The sequence below is a fragment of the Lipophrys pholis genome, assembly GCF_963383615.2.
Source record: "Lipophrys pholis genome assembly, chromosome: 11".
Lineage (NCBI taxonomy): Eukaryota > Metazoa > Chordata > Actinopteri > Blenniiformes > Blenniidae > Lipophrys > Lipophrys pholis.
The window spans coordinates 5,718,824-5,740,581 of record NC_137631.1 but is presented as its reverse complement, the minus strand read 5'-3'; the positions used below and the strand labels follow the sequence as shown (position 1 = coordinate 5,740,581).

Below are 21,758 nucleotides of genomic sequence, written 5' to 3'. Positions count from 1 at the left end.
CTGTTAAGTAACGTGAATGAAGACACTACACTGATGGATTTCTTTTTTTTTCTTGACATTATTTTTGTGCAGGTAAATGCTCACAGCTCACTGGAAACGTGTCTGTGACCAAATTAGTATTTTGTGACCACACATTAATGTTTTGTGGCCACAAGATGATATTTTGTGGACTGAAATTAATATTTCATGGTCACAAATGAGTATTTAATGGTCTAACATTATTATTTGGTTGGCTCAAATATTACATTTCGTGACCACAAATGAATAATTTATCGTCAAAAAATGTGTATTTTCAATTGTGGCCACAAAATATCGATTTGTGGCCACAATTGAACGTTTTAATTCAGCCTGAAGCTCCCTGCGAGGATCCTGCAGGTGGAAGGGGGGCAGAGTTTCACCAGGAAAGTCTGTGCGCTCCTGGGAAACACCTCCCCTCCATATATCGGATGGGGGCGGACAGAAGTCTCAGCCGGGACACCCTTTAACTTTTCTCAAGCACTGACTCCTCTCAAAGTGTCCCACGTCGTGCCATGCGCTTGGAGCGCCACGCGTCTCGGATCGTGCGCTGCGTCGCTTTGATTTTTCCTCCCGTTTCTGGTGATCATGGCTCCGTTTGGAAGAAACTTCCTGAAGGCTCGACTGAAGAGCAGGTAAACTGGACGACTTGAAGCCTGTTGAGTATGTGTGTGTGTGTGTGTGACGCTCCTCTCGGCGCTGATCTGTGGAGGAGGGAAGGGAATTACGCGCAATGCAGTGCGCGTCAGATTATCCACATGCGTCAATCCCTTTTGTTGGTGTTGTTTAAAGAATGCTCGATTTGTGCTCTTTATGTCCAATTGGGTTGTGGCCTTGTTATTCAATTCCTATGTGTTCACAATATAAACATCCATTGATCTTTTTTTTTTTCCCTCCTTTGAGCTTCTGATTTGAAAGTTAAGAGAAAACTTTAAAGAAATGGATTTCTGTACTTAAATGCGTCAGTTTTTCCATTTTCGCACCTCTTAATGGTGTAAAAACCTTAATGCTGGAAAACCTAACCCTAGCCTTATTAAAACAATAAAAAAAATACGTCTTTCATAATGTCTTAAACAAAATATGATGCATATTTCTTTCATATTCATTGTAAAACAAACATTAGAAAGTGAGAGGAGACAGCATTTTTAAGGTTCAAGCCAAAGAATCTGCACTCTAAAGTTTCTTTGAAACTACAACAGACTTATTACACCCTCTCCTTTTTTATGAAAGTAAATCAGAGGGTGAACAAACAGGCCTTGAGCTCTGTTCCTTCGATAAACAGATGACATTCTATATACATATTTTCTAATAATATAGACGAAATCATGCACGTAGTTCAAATCTCCGGCAGGAAGTGATGAAAAATGTTCCTGTTTCTTCCTTTCCTCCCACAATGCAAAGGAATTTTTACCTTTGTTTGTGAATAATCCGTTTATTTTCGCTCAGACTGGTTGGTCAGACCTATAAATTAAATATTAAACATTCATGATACATCATTTTTCAATGTACAGATCTGTTATGCATCATTTTCACATGTTTCTACTTGATTTGAGGCTCATAGTCGGGTTTTGTGGACTTACATTTTCGCTTTCAATGTGTGACAGGTTCTGCTTTAGTTAAATTCAAAAGATCTATTTTATGTACAGTAGTTTCATAAAGACAAAGTTAACAGGTAACTGCATTCCGTTAGTTTTCTTACTTATTTGGTATTCTAGTCTGTATACAGTGTGAGTGTTGCAGGTTTTTGAACCGTCGTTCTGGTATGAACTTGATTTAACGTGGAACAAATATACAGACGTAGATTTCTACAAGAAGGACAACAATCTGGATTTGCAGCAGTATTAATGATTTATTTTAAACTCCTTACACTGATTCAGGCCCGACAAATAAGTTAATATTTCCTTTACGTTCAAAATCCCAACGTGTGAATCAGACGCTGCAGCTTCACGATCAATTCGACAGGTTTTCTAGATAATCAGTCACAGATATAAAAACTAAAGCTTGTGTGGACATTTGTAGGGATTAGTGTGGATGTAAAAGCCTGAATTTTTCCTCAATATCGTGATTATTTTGAGACAACGTTACTAGTAAACAAAACCTACTTCCTTGGGATCCACCGATCCGATACCACCGATACCGATATTAGTAAAGTATCGGACCGATACCTTATACTTTACGAGTACTCACCCTCATGAAAGGATCCCCAATACAACAAGCTTGGTAACGTCATGCACGGCAACGTTGCCTGAAGGTGGACGAGAGAGCCCAAGTGATGTTGGTGGTTTGGAGATTCTTCAATGAGAATGACAAAAGTAAAACAGACTGTGAACTATGTTCTGCCAAAATATCAAGAGGAGGAGAAAGATAGCCACTGCATCAGGAGCAACTTAATCACCAGAGATATTTGGACTGTAAAGAGTTAGACCGATGCTGCTGCTCAGTGGATCTAGGAGGCTTTTTATCCAAGCCATGCTACATGCTACATGCTAAAGAGTTTCAGGGCTCAGACACCAGCAATGCTACATGCTAAAGAGGATTAAATTATGGCTTTTGCACTCATTAAGAATCATCTGGCACGTGTGGTGGCACACAATGAGCTCGGTCTGTCGGTGTACAGTACGCATAGCGCAGTGCGGAGATAGATGCTACGCACTGCGCTATGCGTACTGGAGGCTGTTGTAGATGTGTGTGACATCGTTATCATCGTTACCGAAGCTGTGTGCAGGTGGTTCCTGACAATCCATAACCTTTGCGTATTGTTTACGTATGGAGTATTAATTAGGCTTAATGGCATTTAATTAGTACTCATATCCAGGGGCGACTGGTCATTAAGGGTGGGTCTGGCGGAGCCCCACCTGGTGTCATCAGAAAGGACTGCATGCAAAGTATGTTATTAATTCTTTAAGATTATCTAAAATGCTTTCTTGTCTATGAATAAAACCTCCTCCTATGGAGCATAATTACAGTGTGAGGACTGTACTCCCTGGTTATTGGTCTCCTCTTGCGGTTTCAGGTTGTTTCCTCCTGATCCACACCGATGGTGCATTAGTGTAGCTCGCCCCTCTCTCACCATGCAGTGTGTATTGCATGCAGTTAACTGTAAGTGCACATGCTCAGGCTGTGGCTCCATTCATTCAGATCACGTGATTTTGATGCCTCGTGGAGCTTGAAGCCTGAAGCCCCACTAACAACGTCATTTAGATGCTCAGAGCTGATTGGCTGGTGCTGATTGAGGCGGAGCTTCACAGAACCGGAGCGAGTCTCACAAACACCAGCTTGTTAGCAACTAAAGCTAACAAACAGTTAACAATCTGAATTAATTAGGTTGATTATTTACTGGAGTACTAGTTTGAAACTCTTACTTTATAAGAGAAACTGGAAGTAACTGGTGGTAAACTGAGTGACACGATGTTAAAGAATTTCTAAGTATCTAATGGTGGGGTAACTCTGTCAGTGGTCTAAGGGTGGAATTTCGTCTGTGAAACAGCAAACCCAGGTTCCTTTACCTGCTTTACCTTTTTGTTTTCCCTTGTTTGTTTGTTTTATCAACTATCTCCAGTGCACAACCTTTTCAAAGGATCACTGCCTATATGGTTGTCAAAAAAGTTGTGCACCCACTTTACTTTGGCATTCAGTGGTGTCACTAGACCTGAAATAAAGTCTCCCCCCAGTAAGTATTTACGTATAGAAACACCACTGCTCGTATTGGTACTGAGATTGACAAATATCTAAAGGGTAGAACTCGTCCTTTAAAAAAGTGGTATCGGTGCAACACGAGCTCTTACACCTCGGCTTAGAGAAGCTTTGAGCTCCTCCGGCTCTGTGTTTACTGCAAAGATTTAATCTTTATTAAGGTTTCATTTGAGGCTCCAGGTGGACAGAGACCCTGTCATCAACACTTGCATAATTAGCTTTAGCAATTTTCCAAAGTGCCGAGCCGGGCCGTTTGATGTGCCTCTGGCAGCAGCTGGGATCCAACCACGGCTTAGAAAAGGTGAGAAATTAAATTCTCCCGGCCACAAGCGGTCCTCTGTTATTGGTGGCAGGAATGGCTTGTTGACTGCAGATGTTTGTTCTGCGGAGTTGGTAAACAGAGTTGCTGTTTCGAGTGTATCTAGGTCATGATCCAATCCCTTGCAGGAATAACTCCAGGATCAGTGAAGTACACAGTGGAAATCCAGCTGGAACACCCCCAGCCAGTCCCATGATGTGTGTTACTGTGAGACTTTTATTTTTCTGTTGAGTTTATTCGGCGCAAAGGTCATAACTTGGCTGAACTTAAGATATTTAACTTAAGAATGAACATCAAAGGTCAAGCTGAGTTGACTTTAATTTTTAGCAATCAGCTTTCCCTGCAAGAAAATATCCAAACAGGCCGACAGTGCTGCCTCAGGTCACTAATACCTAGAATAAGCTGATAAAAAAAACAATACTCAGTTTGACAATAAACCAAGAATTTTTTTTTTTTTTTTCTTCTTCTTCTTTAACCGGCATGGGATGTTTTAAATAATTGATGCTTTAGCTTTTAAAACGATGCAACTGAAAATGTCATTATACAGTATATTAGTTTTTCCTGTTTTATTGTTGTTGTTGTTGTTGTTGTTGCTGTTGCTGTTGCTGTTGCTGCTGCTGTTGTTGTTGTTGTTGTTGTTGTTGTTGTGGTTGTTGTTGTTGTTGTTGTTGTTGTTGTTGTTGTTGTTGTTGTTGTTTAATTATGGCCAACCGATTGTGGCTAAGTGACTAATTGACCGATTACATCAGTGAATCTAATTCTGCCAGCAGTAATATAATATTTTTATCATCCATCCATCCATCTGTACTTTGTCTTTCTCCTCCAAATACAAAAATAATGTATTTGACAAAGTATGACAAATTAAACTTTATTATAAAAGCATCTAAAGTTGATCTGGAATCTGAATTTACTTTTATTTCATCACGTTTTCTGCAGACGACTTCGATCAGTAAAAGTCCTGAACAGATGTTCACATGTTAAAGGTTTTTAATGTTTCTGGGAATGATAATAAGTTAAGTCACCAAAAGTCAAACATTATATCAGTCAATGTAATTCTAACAGCAGTTGAATCCATATATAATAATAATAATAATAATCCATATTATATCATAGAATTTATTTTCTGTCCTTCATCTGTAGGAGAAAGTTGGGTTGGCTACTATGACAAGAAGAATTATGAGGAGAATGTCACGGTTGAGTAGATTTTCCTTGTCGGAGGAGACGTACATTTCATCGCAAAGTCAAAAATGTGATTTCTTAAATAGATTTAGAATTATTTTTCGAGTGAGTGTCTCATATTAACACACAAAAACGTGTTGTTCTGGTTTAATAAAACACCGGTGTGATTCTCACAAAAATAAAACGTGTTCATGTTAAGTGATATTGAGTTATCCAGAAAAACTGTTTAACCGTTCATTAAGTTGTCATAACTCATTTAACTTGATATCAAACATTGCATTGATTGTGTGTATGTGGAGACGCTTTATTTTTTGTTAATTCTCCTCATCAAAGCCCTTGTTCACCAGCCAGTAAGGAAAAAATGGGTTCGGATTAAGTTCAGATATAAACTAAAGCTTTTATAGAAAATTACAGTAAAGGAATCGTCTTTGACAGCGTCTCCAGAAGCAGAATGGATGTATTTTCACATCACACGGCGCTGAGATTGATTGTCTTTGATAAGTTCAAACAGTCTGACTGAGGTCCCCCCCCCCCCCCCCCCAGTGGTCGGCTCACTTTTTCTGTCTTGCGTAGTAATTACCATCGCGGCACCTATAATTATCTCAAGTGTTTAGATCTGCAGATATGTCAAGTGCTCGATTTGAAAGGGGACTGGCTCCTACTCGCGGAGAAACATCGGGTTGGACGTTCGCCAAAGGAATGACGAGAAGCGAAGCTGCAAGCCAAACATCCAAACTTTCACGGGTAAAAGTTTAGCGCAGTCCTTATTACGGCGTACAGTATTTGACTCGATATTCCCGACCACCAGGGAGTCCTTTGTGTGAAACTGTCCAGAAGCACAACATGGAGGCCACACAGAGTTCGAAATTAAATGCTTGCGAGCCAGTGACACGAGCGTAGTGACCTCTTGCACTTAGCTGTAATTGCACCATTTCAGCACGGTGCGCATGGCTAATTACCTGCCGAAATTGCTTTCTTAATACAAATTAGCGGGCCCCGGCGGACAATGAAAAACACACTATTTGTGTCGAGAGAGACAAGAGAAGCCATTTGTTTTTGTTGAGTTTATGTGGTGATTCACAGGCCTGTTGAGGACAGGGGGAAGGAGGGGTGGGGGGAGGGGGGGGGGGGGTAATAGGGGTGGGTGATTTGATAGAGGAAGGGAAGAGAGGGGAAGGGGCGTGTTGTGTCTCTGCTCACAGATGCCTATCAGAGATCAACATATCCAGATACTGAAGTGTTGTTATTTCCTCGACGATCCCTCATCCTCTTGGAGATAAGAGAGGAAGTGTCTCTTCTCCAGGACGGGGGAGTATTTCTTCCACGTCTCTGGGCTTCATGGGGGGGGGGGGGGGGGATTTTAGATTTTGAGGGGATTTTAGCTTTAAAATGTCTGAGTTGATGCAGCAGGTCAAAGTTTTTACACTTAATTGGATAAATTGGAGTTCAGTGATGGCCTGGCTGAAAACTGCTGATTGGATCGGTTCTGGAAAGGGCAAAGTGAGCTTCTTCATTTTACTTATTAGATAGTCTGGTATTAACATTTACTATAGGAACAGCACTGTAAAGGTCAGGAGTCTGTAATGTGGTGTGTCGTGTCAGATTGAAGACCTGGCTTACCCGATTAAGTAAAACTGGCCTCCCGACATGTGACGGACTGGCAACCTGTCCAGGATGAACCCTAGCGTTTATAAAATGTTTGCTTCAACTCCAGCCATCTTAATTTGGCGAACATGGGAATAGAAGACAGATAAATACATGAAAAGGTGTAAAAATGTTTTTGTTTCCAATAGAAAGTAGTTTCAGCAGGTTTCCAGAGACTGTCAGTAGGTACAGTTTAAGTTGTGTTAGCAGCTTGCCTCTCTTTTGACGGAAATGTCACGTCATCGATCAGGTTCCAAATGTCTTAAGAGTGACTGGATTACTCACCATGAACTTTGATAAAGATATCCATCCAGAGGATGAAGATCTCCTCGTCTTCCTCTGGTGCCACATCAACAATGACATTTGTGATCGTGGACAAAAGGTCTGCAGTTGACATCTCGATGCTCCTGCGGAGCTGTTTGACTTTTCCCGTCATCCTAATGCTCTCATCTCATCTCTATTTCGAGCGCAGTGGAAGACCATTCTGACTGACTGTGATTAGTGGCAAAACACGTGCGTTGGGCTCCCACTAACTAAACCAGCCAAGGCCTTCCACCATGTTTGAGCCACCTCACCAATTTCCAGACACATTTCAGGCTGTGAACTGAACAGTTTGGCCAAAGTAAGACAGATCAAGAACCCCCGGATGTGGGTGTTGTGGGCTGGTGATAAATCTACAATCAGCTTCTTTTGCTGGCAATATTACAGTAAAGCAACAACGTAAGTGCTGATGCAGGGTAAAATGATCTATCAAAAATCCTTCTTTCACCTCTTTATTTGTTTTTGGGTTTCTCTCTGTTAAGAGCAGCTAAAAATAACTGTGTTGTATGTAGTGCTATATCAGTAAAGTTGAATTGAATTTATCGAAGAAGTTTCAAATAATGAAGAGCTGCACCGCTGTGGCAATACATGATTTTTTGACGCTTCTGTTCAATGCGTGACTGCTAATGTTGTCAGTTGTGCTTATAGATGATAAAACAGGGCTGTATAATATCAGGGGGACATTTGATATGCGATCATGTTGTCCTGTCTTGTAATTAGAATATGATGTGCTTTTGAAATCTTCCCTGCGTGTGAAGTGATCAGGGCTCTAATGGGTTTTTTAATCGTAGTTCTGTCATAATTTAATCACCATAATTTGCAGCGCATAAATGAACGGTGCATGAAAACTAAGTGCCCCCCCCCCCCCCACACAATTGTTTTTTATTTTTATAAAATGATGGAGAATGAAACACATTTTCAAAAGTAAAAATTTAAAGTTTTGAAAGGAGTTTAACTACAGTTTCAAAAACAACAGGAGCCATAGAGTCAGTGTAACACACCCCTATGTGCCATTTACACATGATAATGTGTTTAAAAGCATCATTTTTAACAAAAATTTATGGCGTATTGTTCTCTGCATGCATGTATGTGGTTTCATTATGAAAACAAAACAACAGCACCCACCAGTGGCCCAACATGATAGCTACATCATTTTCACAGTTTCTGCCAGTAAATGGACATTGTTTTCAAAACATTGTCACATAAATGCGAAACTTTTTGGAACCAAAAATGTAAAAACGATGCATTTTCAGTCGAAACAATGTCGTGCAAATGGATAATATGCAAACTCACACACACAGAAAGGCCCAGATTTCAACTCACTTTTTAATATATGCCAACCACAACACCACGGTGCAAACTTTGGTAGTAATACCTAAAGCAGATGTAATAATAAAGTACATACGTCTGTTCCACTTCATATATATTTTATCGCAGTTTGTTTTGGACTCATGACCTGTATGTTTATCACCTTCACTGGACTAATCCCAAAATAATCAAAATGTTCATTCCTCAGCGAGAAACTCAGAGCCTGTTGACAGACGTGGCTACGGGATATGTATGCCCATATGTTATTAAAAGCTTTGTCCCCGTTGGAATTGTTTGATCTCATCCCTATCGATCAAAGAAAACGTGTTGAGACGATGGAGAACCCTACCTCCGCCATGACTTGTTCATGCCGCCAGCCCGCCCTCCTCTGTGGTAACTTGTAGCGTTAAAATTTATGAGACCAGAAGGAATTGTTTGCGTCTACAAGGTTGTCATTATGAGTATTTCAAGTAAAGGGAGCCATGCCACCACGGCTGAGCTGAAACCTCCCAGGCACAAACTTGCTCCAGAATTCCTCTCGTTTAGATGTTGTGTGAGTCGGTGTCTCAGCTTCCGAGTTCAACCTGAGGTCATTGCGGCTCTGCTCGGGTTTCTTGGGTTCACCCAAGTGTGCAGTGTCGGTCGTCCACTGTCGCCCTCTTTCACCTGCATCTGTCGTCAAGGTGACCAGAGCTTCACGTCGCAGACTTTTCATATGTATACATCATCAAATATCCTCATTCCTCTGGAACTTAAGGTTTTATTTCATTACGATGTCGATTTTAGCTTTAGCACTTACCGCCCAAAGTTGTGACCCGCTAGTGCAACCACATTTGTTGCGTCTGGACCCGCGGCTTAATCCCACGCTATGAGTATCAAATGGCACCCAAAGTGACAGCCCATATGAAGGTATTAGCTCAGATACAATCAGCCTGATAGCGCATGCAGCCTTCTTCTACATCCTGGCATGGAGCCTCCGAGCTTTGGGAGTGTAAAAGGTAGTACTACTTTTTATTAGGAGGAATGCACCGATACCACTTTTTTAAAGGACCAGAACAAGTATGACTACTAATATTTAAGCTACTTGCTGGTACAGAGTACCAATAGGAGTATTTTTTCCTAATTCATACTCCATACGCAAACGATACGCAAAGGTTATGCGTTGCTGCAAAACACTTCCAACAGCTTTACAGTCTACAGTACTCATAGAGTACTGCACTATGAGTACTGTAGACAGTAGACCGAGGAACCGAGCTCGCTGGTAATGAGTGTTAGTCGTATTCTAATCATGTGTAGCATATAGCATCGCTGGTGTGTGAGCCCTGAAACTCTTTAGCATGTAGCATGTAGCACAGAGCACGGCCAAACAATGAAAGACAACAGCTTGTGCACACTGACACGTTACAGTCAGAAGTGGAGGTACAGGCACCGGACTCAATGGTGAATCTGGACATTCCTGAGCGACAGTGTTCTTCTGCCTTTTGTTCGATGGCGCCGATGGAGAACGGGGCGCGGCGGCGAGGAGTCTAACCGATGGTGACGCCGAACCCACACTGGAACTTGTTCTTGCGGTGGTTGAGGAAGGAGCAGAGGAGTCGGGCTAACTGCTCCGCCAATGTCTGGTGATTAAGTTGCTGGTGTTGTACGAAGCATCTTTTATCTCCTCTTGATATTTTGGCGGAACATAGTTTACTTACGTTTGTCGTTGTCATTAATGTGCTCACGCTCGCTTGCGTACCTGCAGGCGGCATTGCGTAGTACTCGCCGGATTGTATCGAGGAGTTTAGTATCGGTGCATCCCTGTTTATTACCTGTTATTGTGATTGATTAGACTATATGTATCTGGAGGTAAAGTGAAATGTAGAATGAAGTTTAAAGAATTTTTACATCTTATAAAGTCTCCATGCTTTAGATTGAAAGCATAAGGATGCTGAAGGCACTAATGATGTGAGTAATGGTAAATAGATGGGTCGCAGCGGTTGATTATACTGTGAGTTTGTTTAATCAATGGTTTTAATTGTATGCAAGATTGTACATGAGTGGTTGAAGTAGTTTGATCAACTGGAATAAGCTCAGTGGCATGACACACTGTGGGTTGGCTCAAGTAGTTTTAGAACAGGGCTGTCAAACATAAGGCACGTGGGCCAAAAGTGGCTAAAAGAGGCTTCAATCTGGCCAAACCACCAAGAAAATCTTTAAAACTTGAAAGAAAACATTGAACAAACACTGAGACCCGAGCTGTGATGTCGGTGATGCTGCCATGAAAGATCGCAAACTACCATTAGCCTCAAATCCGTGCTGTCGGGGGGAGTTTATAAAAAAAACATAGTGGAAAACCTTCCGGTGAAGTTTTTTGGACTTTTCATTCTGTTTTGCACCACGTTTCATTAACATTACATTTCTGATGAAACTGTAGTAATTCATCACATATATTCTGCACCACAACAAAGAAAATCTGTAAAGTTTAAATTTAAAGATTAGTATGGCACTATTATACCGGTCTGGCCCACTCAATATGAAATCGGGCCTCTAGACAGTTTGACACCCTCGGAATAGAAGATATAAGGATGGAAACTTTCATGAATGTTATTTTTCAACGTCATTTTTGAAAATTGAACCAAGACATTGTGTTTAATGCCTCTATCTTGACTCATCTGACCATTCTTAATGTTAATGTTCTTAATCCATTCTCTATTCTATTCTATTCATGATCCTTTGACTTAGCTGTATTGTATTGTATTTCCAATCTTGTGACTCTCCTCATAACAATTATTATCAAAACAAATATACAGCTTCATCTCAAAAATCTGAATACTTTGGAAAAAAATTCAGATCAACTCAAACTGTAAAACGTTTATATTTTATTTTTCATTAATTACACATATACTGAACTCTCTCAAGCTTTTTCTTTACAAATGTATCTTAAAATTAAAAAAAACAAACACATACAATTTGTCATAATAGCTAAATATTGTGTGATCAGATTTTTTTCTCCTATTGTTAAAATCTTAAATTAAAATGTATTTTGTTAAACTATTTTGTTAAAATATCTTTAATAAGTTAGGGGTCTAGGAATAACTGATATTTTCACTTTGTTCTTAACATTTTGCGACTATTGATTATTTTTATGATATTTATTTGCTCTTTTTTCCAACAATTTTTTTTTTTACCATTCATTTGTAATCTATGTTAACTTCACCAATTTCAACATTCTTCATTCAAGCTTTTTCAACTTGATTTGCAACATTTTGACTCTAAATCATTATTTTTTCTCCATTTACTACATTCTTTTAACTTTCAGTTAATGATTTTTATTTAACCGTTAATGCCTTGAGTACATCAGGCTGTTTCCCATGGCCATACTACATTATTAAACATCAGAAATGCTGGTTTCCATCCGGTTTGAGTCAGATATATTGTTGTGAAAGCTCATAAAGTGGCTCAGTATTCTCAGTCATTGACAACAACAGTGAATAAATAATAATGTGTTTAAGTTCTGGTCTAAACCTTAAAATCTCTAGAAGTAAGACTCCATCTGTCACCTATCAACAACCAGCAAATGGTTTCAACTCCTTCAGGATAGTGGAACTCTCCTTCAAATGATGCTATTTTTTATCATGAGTCATGATCCCAAATGAACCCAATATTTAGTTCTTGCTCCAAATTTAGTCTCCAGATCAGTGTTTGCTGTCCAAAGAGGAAATACCAGAAACATACATTTGTTAACACTTTCCTCACATGCGCATGGAGCTGAAAACAGACCACGGGTGCATCCATTTGTTCCCTCTTCCTCCCTCTGTCTGTGAAGTTATGCAGGCAGGATGTGGCCTGAGCGATGGCGATTGTGTCTCGGGACAAATACAGGTGTTTCCCCGCCTGGCTGTGCCCTCTTCCTGCACAGCTGATGGCTTGGGTCACCCTCTCCGAAATACCCACATGTCTGTGCAGTGTGTTTGTTCACCTGCGTTTCCAACGTTTTTCCGTGCGGAGGACGTCTTTCAATAGCGGGGTAACAAGAGATGGTGTAATAATCCAGAGTTTCCATTTCCTTCTGCACTTCTCTCAACAGTCGACACTATTCTACTCTTTCAGCTATCTTTCCAGCGATGCGTCGCAGCGCGGCATAGCAGATCACAGGATTACAAGGCCGACAATGAAGCCATTTGTTCTCCTGCTCCCCCATCATAACTTCTGAGTGCTGGAAAGAGTTTACAGGTGCTTAGTCACCATCGTGAAAGCAGGTTTTAAATGTGGTGTCAAACAGGGGTGTACCAGATAGTTTCCATTTCAGTGGTGTCAGTTTTTTTAGGTTTTTTTTCACGATGATGACGATATGGACCTTTACATGATGTGGGCCCAGAATATGAGTGTAGTCAGGGTGGGTTGAAAGATGTTAGGTAAACATGCGATAATGTTGCAGAGCATTGCGATGATCACACAGTAGATGTTATTAATTTCCACCATTAATGACATTGTTAGTTTGTTGTTGTTTTTTTGTGTCCATGTTGGGCCACTATATACGATCAGTGGTAGGGTCGGTCGTCCAATAACCGGAGGGTTGACGGTTCGAATCCCACTCTATCAAAAAGTCATTGTCGTTGTGTCCTTGGGCAAGGCACTTTACCCACATTGCCTCGTATGAATGTTGGTGGTGGTCTGAGGGGCCGTTGGCGCAAAATGGCAACCAACGCCTCTGTCAGCATGCCCCAGGGCAGCTGTGGCGACAATGTACCTTAGCATCACTGGTGGGACTGGTGTGGTCTCTGTATGCGCTTTGAGTCAGCGTGAAAAAAGCGCTATATAAATCCAAGCCATTATTATTATACTGTAAGTCATATAACAAGTTAATGAATTATTGTTGTTGGTTGAATCACAGCTCTTCAGTTGATTTTAGTCATCACAAGTCATGATTAGTCACTATAAAGCAGCTTCAGATTAACAAGACAAATCAATGGACGTTAGTGACTCATATATGTACAGTAACAATAGCGTCCTCCAGAGTGTCATGACTCCCAGTTCATTCAATCCAACTTCATCGTCTGCCCATATGAACGTCTGTGTGCTGCCATTGTTAATATTTATATCGTATTGTTCTCTGCCTGCATGTGTGTGTGATTTCATTACAAAGACAAACAACAGTACCAACTTGTGGCCCCGTGGTCGTGGTCGCTAACTCCATCATTTTCAAAATGCTTCTGTGGAAAAGCGAAACCTTTCTGAAACGGAAATGCCAAAACAATACATTTTCTCTTCAAACGTTGTGTAAACAGGGACTTTGTTTAGGGGTTCACTTCTTGTGCTCATGAAGACGCTGAACCTTGCGTCCAAACACCTGTCATACTGTAGCACCCGTCGCCATGTATGTGTGAATATATGAACGTGACTTCATCCTGTAAGGTTAATTCAAACTGCCGAAGCAGGACAAATGTGCGACGTCAGTAAAGTCCATTTACACCACAGGAAACCATCAGGTCAGAATTTACCCGTTAATGGTTTCTTTATTCTGCTTTGGGGAAATATTGCCCATTTGAAGCAATGCCAGCACACAAAGTGTTGCACAGCTGATGTGTTGGATTGTGTTTCCGTTCAGCAGTGTGACTTTGAGGGCGTGTGAGTGCATGGTTCCCTTTCCCAAAACGGTAGAAAAAAGGTTCTTGTTGGGAACGCTAAGGTCAAAGTCGTCTTGGTCATCATTTGTGAATGCCTGAGGCAGTGCTGGATTTGTTTGGCCCCTGCATAGCTCAGGTATTTGCTCTGCCCCGCTTTTTTTCCAAGGGTCTCAATAACCATTAACCAGCCCCTCTCGTATTGTGTGCGTCGCATTCCAGAGACGTTATTCACCAGCGGTTTACACAATGCCGCAGTTTGTGTGTTTTCATGGTGTGCTGGAACTAAAACATTGGCGGTGTCGCTCAGTAAAATCTGCAAACACCGTGAGGTCATGCACATCATAAGTTCTCCTCTTTGGATAATTTGTAATGTCTTTTTTGCTGGTGTCAGCGTGGGGCCAAAACGGGGCCGGGGATTGGGGGTTGGGTCTGTATCATCTTTTTGAGAGGTGGACTGAATTTCCCTTCCCTCGGAGATGATCAGTGATCAAAAGCTGCATCCAGGCGAGATTTTCTCAACAGATAGCCAATGTGAAACCCTGGCTGCATCGCACAGGGAACATCAGACATTCGATAGCAGGATTTAACAAGGGGAATATCTGATTTTTCATCTCAAAGTTTGTTTTGCTTTCCTGTAAACACAGTTTTTAAAGTGGAATGCTTACGAAGCGGCGATACAGCTTCACGCACAAGTGGTCTCATCTTCACCTCCCTCAGCAGAGCTTGACATTATCCAGGATTACATGTGCATTTCTCAGCTCTACTACTGTGAATGGATTAATAGAATATTTCCCGTCGGCTTGAAAAGACACAGACCAAAATTCCTTCAACCCACAAAAACACTTCAGTATTGGGGGGACAATATTAAAGGGATAATGCTCTGGTTTCAGTGACTACTGAACTGTCTGCAATTAAAATAGTATTACACATCAAATATTCTTGGAAACCTCAACCTTATGGGATTATGTTCCAAAGACAGTAAAAGACTTATTTTCTATTCTTTATAACCAAAGCCTTTTGAGGAGTGCAATACTGGCCAAAATTCTTTATTCGTATACACTTTAACACCTTTTTATTAGGAAGTGAAATCTTGATGTCTTCTACAATTCTATTCAGTACTACTTACCTGCAGTGAAAGGTCAGTACAGTAAAAAACACAGTTAAAAAAAGAGTACCAAATTTTTGTGGAAACCTTCAAAAATAAACACATTGTTACTTGCTCCTGTTTTATGTATATAGCATCCATCAGGGGCACTGACTGATGTCTTGATGTTTAGCACATCTATTTTATTATGTATTTTGTGACCGTCATCAATTTAAGATTGACAACGTGGAAGCTTCCAAATACAGGTTCTTTCCTAATAAAGGGTTAAATGTGAGTGAAACCCTGAAACAGAAAGTTTGCAATCTGCTCCAGTTCAAACATCAAACAAATCGCATGAATTTGCAAAATATTATCTTTGGCGGGGGAAAAAAAAAAGAAACCACACTACAACCTATCATTCTAAATCTTGAAATCAAATTGAAACGTCTGGCAATATTATCTTTTGATCTGATTATTTGTAGCTTTCTGCATTGCCGGTGCCTGCCATTTAATGACTGGATATTAGGTCCTGGATATTACCGGTGGTCCATTAGCCATGTAAAAAATGGATAACGTCGGCCCATCAGGGGTCAAGTTTTGAGCAAGTTTTACGGTCCAGACGAAAAGGTAATGAGGGCCTTGGGGTTAAATAGCACAGAACCAAACCATTAAGTGATCATCTCTGATGAGTAAGACGATGAGTAACAGTCTAATAGAATCAAGCCGTGGAGCACGAAATGAGCCAATGTAGTTTTCTGCTCATTGAGCTAATGGGGAACCATCAAAGTGGGATCCAGTCCGTGCAAACTTACGACCAAGAGCATTGGAAGGACTTCAGACGTCAGATGTTTGAACTCGGGCTTTTGAAACTGGAACTGCTACAACGTCGAACAAATCATTTGACTTTGAAAATGTGAGGCTTTTTGCTTTTTTGCCTCTGGGTTCGTGACTCATGCCACCAGCTCATTTGTCGGTGAAATAACAGCCGAGCCTATCTGTGTGTTTGTGTGGTGTTGGATTTATGAGAAAAATGAGATCATTCACTTGAACAATGAAGTTGGAAAACAATGCAGATCGTCTGCAAAACGTGTTATGTAAGTTGATCAGCTGCTAGCTTCATATATTCTGACTAATGGTCAATGACTATAAACATTTGAGTAATCATACGTATCTGTGGGTCATTTATGAAAGGTACTAGTAACTAATACAACTGGAATTCTTTGGGCAGACCTACTGGCATTTGTTGTGTACCCATATTGATTTCACATTTCAAGTTACAAATACAGTAACACACCAAAGTCAAAAGACTGACTTCACAACTTGAAAAAAAAAAAAAAACAAAGACCACTGAAGGATCACATGAAGGCAGTAATACACTCTGGGTACTGCTGTCAGACTACTGGAGTAAAGGTAAAGGCTGGGTTCATATGGATGAAATATCAAGTTGATTAAGATGTGACATTAAAACTCAGTGACAATTTAAAGAACAACAAGAACATTTATTGAATTCTTCAAATGAGACAAACTAATGACAAACCTCAAGCCTACAGTGACACGAGAGGAGCAATGAATTATTACAATATATTGTCTTCACTCTTCAGTTTTCATGAAATGGACACAAAGCTCCAATTGGTTTGATTTGTTGTTTGAACAAAGTTGTTCCTTATTCTATATGTGTTGTAACAATGTGTTGCATTTTTGGGTTGGTTGGTTGCACAGTATTTCAATGCATGATGCAATATATTCAGAATATTTTGTGTGATGTCCTGCACACATGTTTACTATTTTTCAGAGACTGCTATCTAGTAGAGATTCAATCTTTCCCCAATATTAAAAATGTTTGTAGATTGTAAACCCTACACACCAATGGCTGATGACTGTTTTTTTTTTTTTTTTTTATATTTCTTAATGCTGAGTTCGATGTAAACATGTTAAGAGTTTTGTCATAACCACAATTTTAACATGTTTTTTGTTTCTTGCTTGCAGGACAAAGGATGCAGAGCCTGTGGTTGGAAAGGAGATTCAAATTACTGTCTGCAAAGAAGAGAAGGTTGTCTGTGGAGTAACGAAACACACCACGTGTGCAGATATGATTCAGGCGTTACTGGAGGATCACAAGTCGGTCCCAGAAAGCAAGCGGCTCCTGCATGGAGAACCCAAAGACTTCTGTCTGGTTGAGCGCTGGAAGGGTTTTGAAAGGGCGCTGCCACCTCTCACCAGAATTCTGAGACTCTGGTATGCATGGGGTGACCAGCGACCCTTCATCCAATTCATTCTGGTCAAGACAAGCGATTTTGTGCCACAGCCCACAAAGAAGGCCGGGAAGGCCAAAGGGGCGAGGCCGAAGCGATGGGAGAACGGTCGAGGTCAGTATGCTCAGTCGCTGCCGGTGGAGAAGCAGAAGCGGATGGTTAAAAAAGCCTTCAGGAAGCTCGAGAAACTTCACAAGGAGAGCAAGAGCCCACCCGGCTCTGATGAGATCGACCGCATGGTGCAGCTTATCCTCAACCAGGACCATGCAATCCGGGAGCAGATCCAACACATGAGAGACCTGGATTTGGAGATCGAACGTTTTGAGATGCAGCTGCAGAGCAAAGCAGAGCGTGAGAGTTTTCTGGCTCAGGCATGTGGTTCAGAGGCCGAGGGGAACACCGAGGAGCAGCTTGAGGAGTACTTGTACACCAGTGATGGGGTGGAACAACTGGAGATTCAGGTCCAGAGGCACCAGGCGCTCATCCTTCATCTCTCCCAAGACATCGATGCTGAGCTGAGGAGGGCCGACCTCTCTCTGGGCGAAGACGACGGCGGCGAGCCTAATGGAGCTGCGGCCGCACCCTGGACCACCTCCGACGATGACGAGTCATCCTGCGTCGCCGAACTTGAGAGGCTACGTGACGAATTGAAACACAGTCTTTTTGCCGGTGTGTCCCTACACAACCAAGCTACAGAAATAGACAACCAGCTGAAGTACTTTGACAGCACGCTGGTTTCCAAAGACCAGGAGTGCTGGCAGCTGGCTGCTCAGCTGAGCTCGCTGCAGATCACGGACAGTGCAGAGGAGAAGGTCGTACCTGTCCCCCTAAAAAGTGACAATCAATGCAGTGTTTCCCCGGCGGTGAAACTGAAGCACAGCCTGTCCCCTCTGGACGTCACAGACACAGACTCAGACACTGGGATCAGCTCCACACACAGTCAGGACTCACTGTCACCGTGTCTCGAATTCCCTCCCCCTCTGGACACAGACGTTTGAGGAGCCCAGTCGATTCTCCGGTAGACAGCAGTTTGTTCTGTAGGCCTCTCAAGTGTCTTCTTCATATTTTAGGCTTAAGTCTGACGTAAAAGAGGCACAGAAGTGCTTTTTCAGTATTTACAATATCGTCATTGGTCACTTCAGTCAATGTGCTACATGTGCCGCTAAGTTATTTCAATCCAAACACCACTGATGAATTCACCTTCAATTAATAGTTTGATTGTTTTTTTTTTCTCAGGTTTCTCTGCTTTTTCATTGCAGTTGTTTTTCCCATAGACTGTAGATACAAATGTACAATGGGTCTCCACTTCCTCCGAGTAAACATATGTAATCCCAGGACATCTTACGCCCACCCATGCTCACATTTGACATACTCTTCAGAAAAATAGCACTTCAACAATGGCCGAAGTGGTTGGTAAAAATGGGATGTTTTATGTTTAGCTTGCATCCCAACTCCTAAAATATGGTGTTTTTCTAACGAGGATTAACTTTTTGTAGTCGTAAGAGTTGTCAAAGTCGTCAAATTTGTTCGCACATGTTCACAATGGGGTGAATGCAGAGTCTTTTTCAGTCCCCATCGCTCTTAGTTTGGCACTTTTTAGTTCCCTCTCCTTGTTTTGTACTTTAACACCTTCACTGAAGTGACAGATACACACCACTTGCGTCCATCCAGCCGTATAGCATGCAGCTTGTTCAACTTTAAGTCAGGGGTGAGTACATTCTGTGCAAATCACCAGATCAGCTCAGTCACATTCACACCTTCGACTAATTTTAGTCAACAATTAACTTCAGGCACATATTTTGGACAGTGGGAGGAATGCCGAGTAACCAGAAGAAAAAAAAAACCTGCACATTCACAGTGAAAACAGTAAGAAAGACTCAACTCTCTGTTCAGGTTTGAATCATGAATATTCTCACTGTGAGGCCAGAATGATAGGTCCTACTGTACCATGTCACTTGATTATGAGTCTCATGATCACCAATTGTTTAGGCTTTAGTGTACAAACAACACATGATGCACACAGAGTGCTTTCCTTGTAAAAAGTCAACACGTTTGGCACATGATTGGAAACTAAACCTGTTGCTATTAGACAGGAGGATTTTTCTTTGCACTCCGTTAAATGAATTGAATATAAATTTCAAAATTGTCTTCCAAGCCATTCCAGGCACAGTTGGTTACAATGTCCTGTGATGTTTCTGCCTTTTGTAACATTCTATTTGAAGCTGCTTTTCTTTGTACGCACTTAAATCTCTTCACAATGTTTTATATTAAAACAAACTGCCTGATTGCTAATTTCTATGATAATGAACTGTGCCCATTTAAAGCCATTATTAGATATACCCTACAAATCAATCATCCTTATGGTCTCTAAAACAGTGGGTATTATTCATGTTTTTTAAATGTTCAGCAGTAAATAGCTACAGTTTATTTAACGATCCACTTTTTATTAATGATCCTTGTTATAAAGTGTTGGTTTGGGTGTGGGATTTGTTAAAATTTCATTTGAAACAGATCTGTTGACTTTGCTGTATGTGCATTTGCTGCTGTAAGTATTGTAAATAGTTAGGGAGGCACCGATACCACTTTTTCAAAGGACGAGTACGAGTACTAACCTTTAGCTACTTACGATACCAAGTACCGATACAAGTAGTTGTTAAAAGCCATAAAGCTTAATTCATGCTTTATTCTCTAATGATATGCAAATGCTTTGCGTTGCCGTGAACCACCTCCAACAGCCTTTGCGTCGACGCTGTGCACACCTCCACCAGCCTTCCTGTCTACCGTACGCACAGGGCAATGCGTGGCGTCTATCTACATACTGCGCTAGGCGTACTGTAGACAGCAGATCGAAGGACCGAGAGAGCTGTGTGCCGTGACACGCTTCAGCTCCCTGTTAATGAGTGTATCTGTCGTACTTTAATCATGTTTAGTATGTAGCATCACCGGTGTGTGAGTCCCAAAACTGTTTAGCATGTAGCATGTAGCATGGCTCGGAGTAGCACTTAAACTAAAGCGCGACATCGGGCTAACTCTGCTGGTCCCGATGTCTTTTGTGATTAAGTTGTTGATGTTGTATGAACTAGATTTCAACTCTTTTTGATATTTTGGCCGACCGTTAATCACAGTCTGCCTTATTCTTGTCATTGTCATAAATATAAAAGACCCTCCAAACATCGCTCGTGCTCTCTTGCGTACCTGCTGGCACTTCACGTAACGTTCACCGGGTTGTATCGGTAATCTTTCACGGGTACCCCCATGCTGTATCGGACCCAATACTAGTATCAGTATCGGTGCATCCCTATAAATATCCCTTGTTACACAGACACAGCTTTTAAAGGCAGTTTGTTAAAGCAATTACAAATATTTATTTATCACAATGTTGTACTTTAAACATGACATTCTATAGTTTTTCCAGCAGAACAAATCATGAATTTTGAAACTATGTGTGCTAAACTTCTGAAAGATTATTAAATGAAAGTGTACAGTTCAGTTGTCATAATAAAGACTAATATTGTAAAAAAAAATCTCTCAAATATTCACTGCTTCGAGTTTGTTTCCTAATTGATGCATTAATTCTGTTTTGCAGAAAAGTTAATGCTCAAAAATGCCAAACAGGAAACGAAACACCGCTGGTTTTGATTCTTCGGAGCGCTGAGTCACTGGCGAGAAATGACACCTAAAAGATCCCCCTCCTGCTCCTCCTGTCACCATGTCATCAGACAAGATGGTTGCCAGGGAAGCACCAACAACGGCGAGCACTCTCCTCATGTCAAGGCACCGCTGACAGAATAACACTGTGTTACCCGGAGCAGCGCGGGGCCGGCTGCTGGAGAAGCAGAGGATATCCATTTCACACACTAATTGCCTGAGCCCTCCTGCTCCCCCGCTCCCTCCCCCTCTCCTCCCTTCCCTCCTTTCCACTGCTTCAAGCAACTAAGTAGCTGAGCATGAAAGGCCAGAGAGCTTACAATGCCAGCAATCTCACACTGGCGCCCGGCACCTGTTGATGGAGAGGGTGAGGGGGGGTTATGATGGTATTTCTAGTACGTTCCGTCTCAGCGATGCGAGTGGATGGTGGAGAGAGATGAAGAAGGGGAGGAGAGGGGCACTTGGTGGAATTGAAATAGGAATGCAAATCAGACTTGCACTGAGCTGTCTCTCAACCGGAGGAGTGAAGCTTTGATGTCCCGAGAAGGTTTCCTGGATTGGAATGTGTGCAGCTGCATGGAGGTTTTCTCCAGGTGGAGAGTGTGACGGTCTGTTTGATCGGTGACCTTTCCAGGATTGTGCTCTGCCTTTGGAGTCACTTGGGATGTACATCTCTTGAAGGGACG

General features: G+C 41.5%; 1 protein-coding gene across 1 annotated transcript; it reads left to right on the top strand.

Moving 5' to 3' along the window:
* Positions 1-472: 472 nt before the first annotated feature.
* rassf9 (Ras association domain family member 9) lies at positions 473-20,939 on the top strand. Its single transcript, XM_080474577.1, has 2 exons — positions 473-650; positions 17,159-20,939. The coding sequence occupies exons 1-2, from the start codon at positions 604-606 to the stop codon at positions 18,420-18,422; spliced, it is 1,311 nt and encodes a 436-aa protein (XP_080330703.1). The 5' UTR covers positions 473-603; the 3' UTR covers positions 18,423-20,939.
* Positions 20,940-21,758: the final 819 nt, after the last annotated feature.

Coding starts and splice junctions, on each gene's coding strand:
- rassf9 (XM_080474577.1), top strand. CDS start 604: ATGGCTCCGTTTGGAAGAAACTTCCTGAAGGCTCGACTGAAGAGCAG. Junction 651..17,158: donor AAGGCTCGACTGAAGAGCAG/GTAAACTGGACG, acceptor TCTTGCTTGCAG/GACAAAGGATGCAGAGCCTG.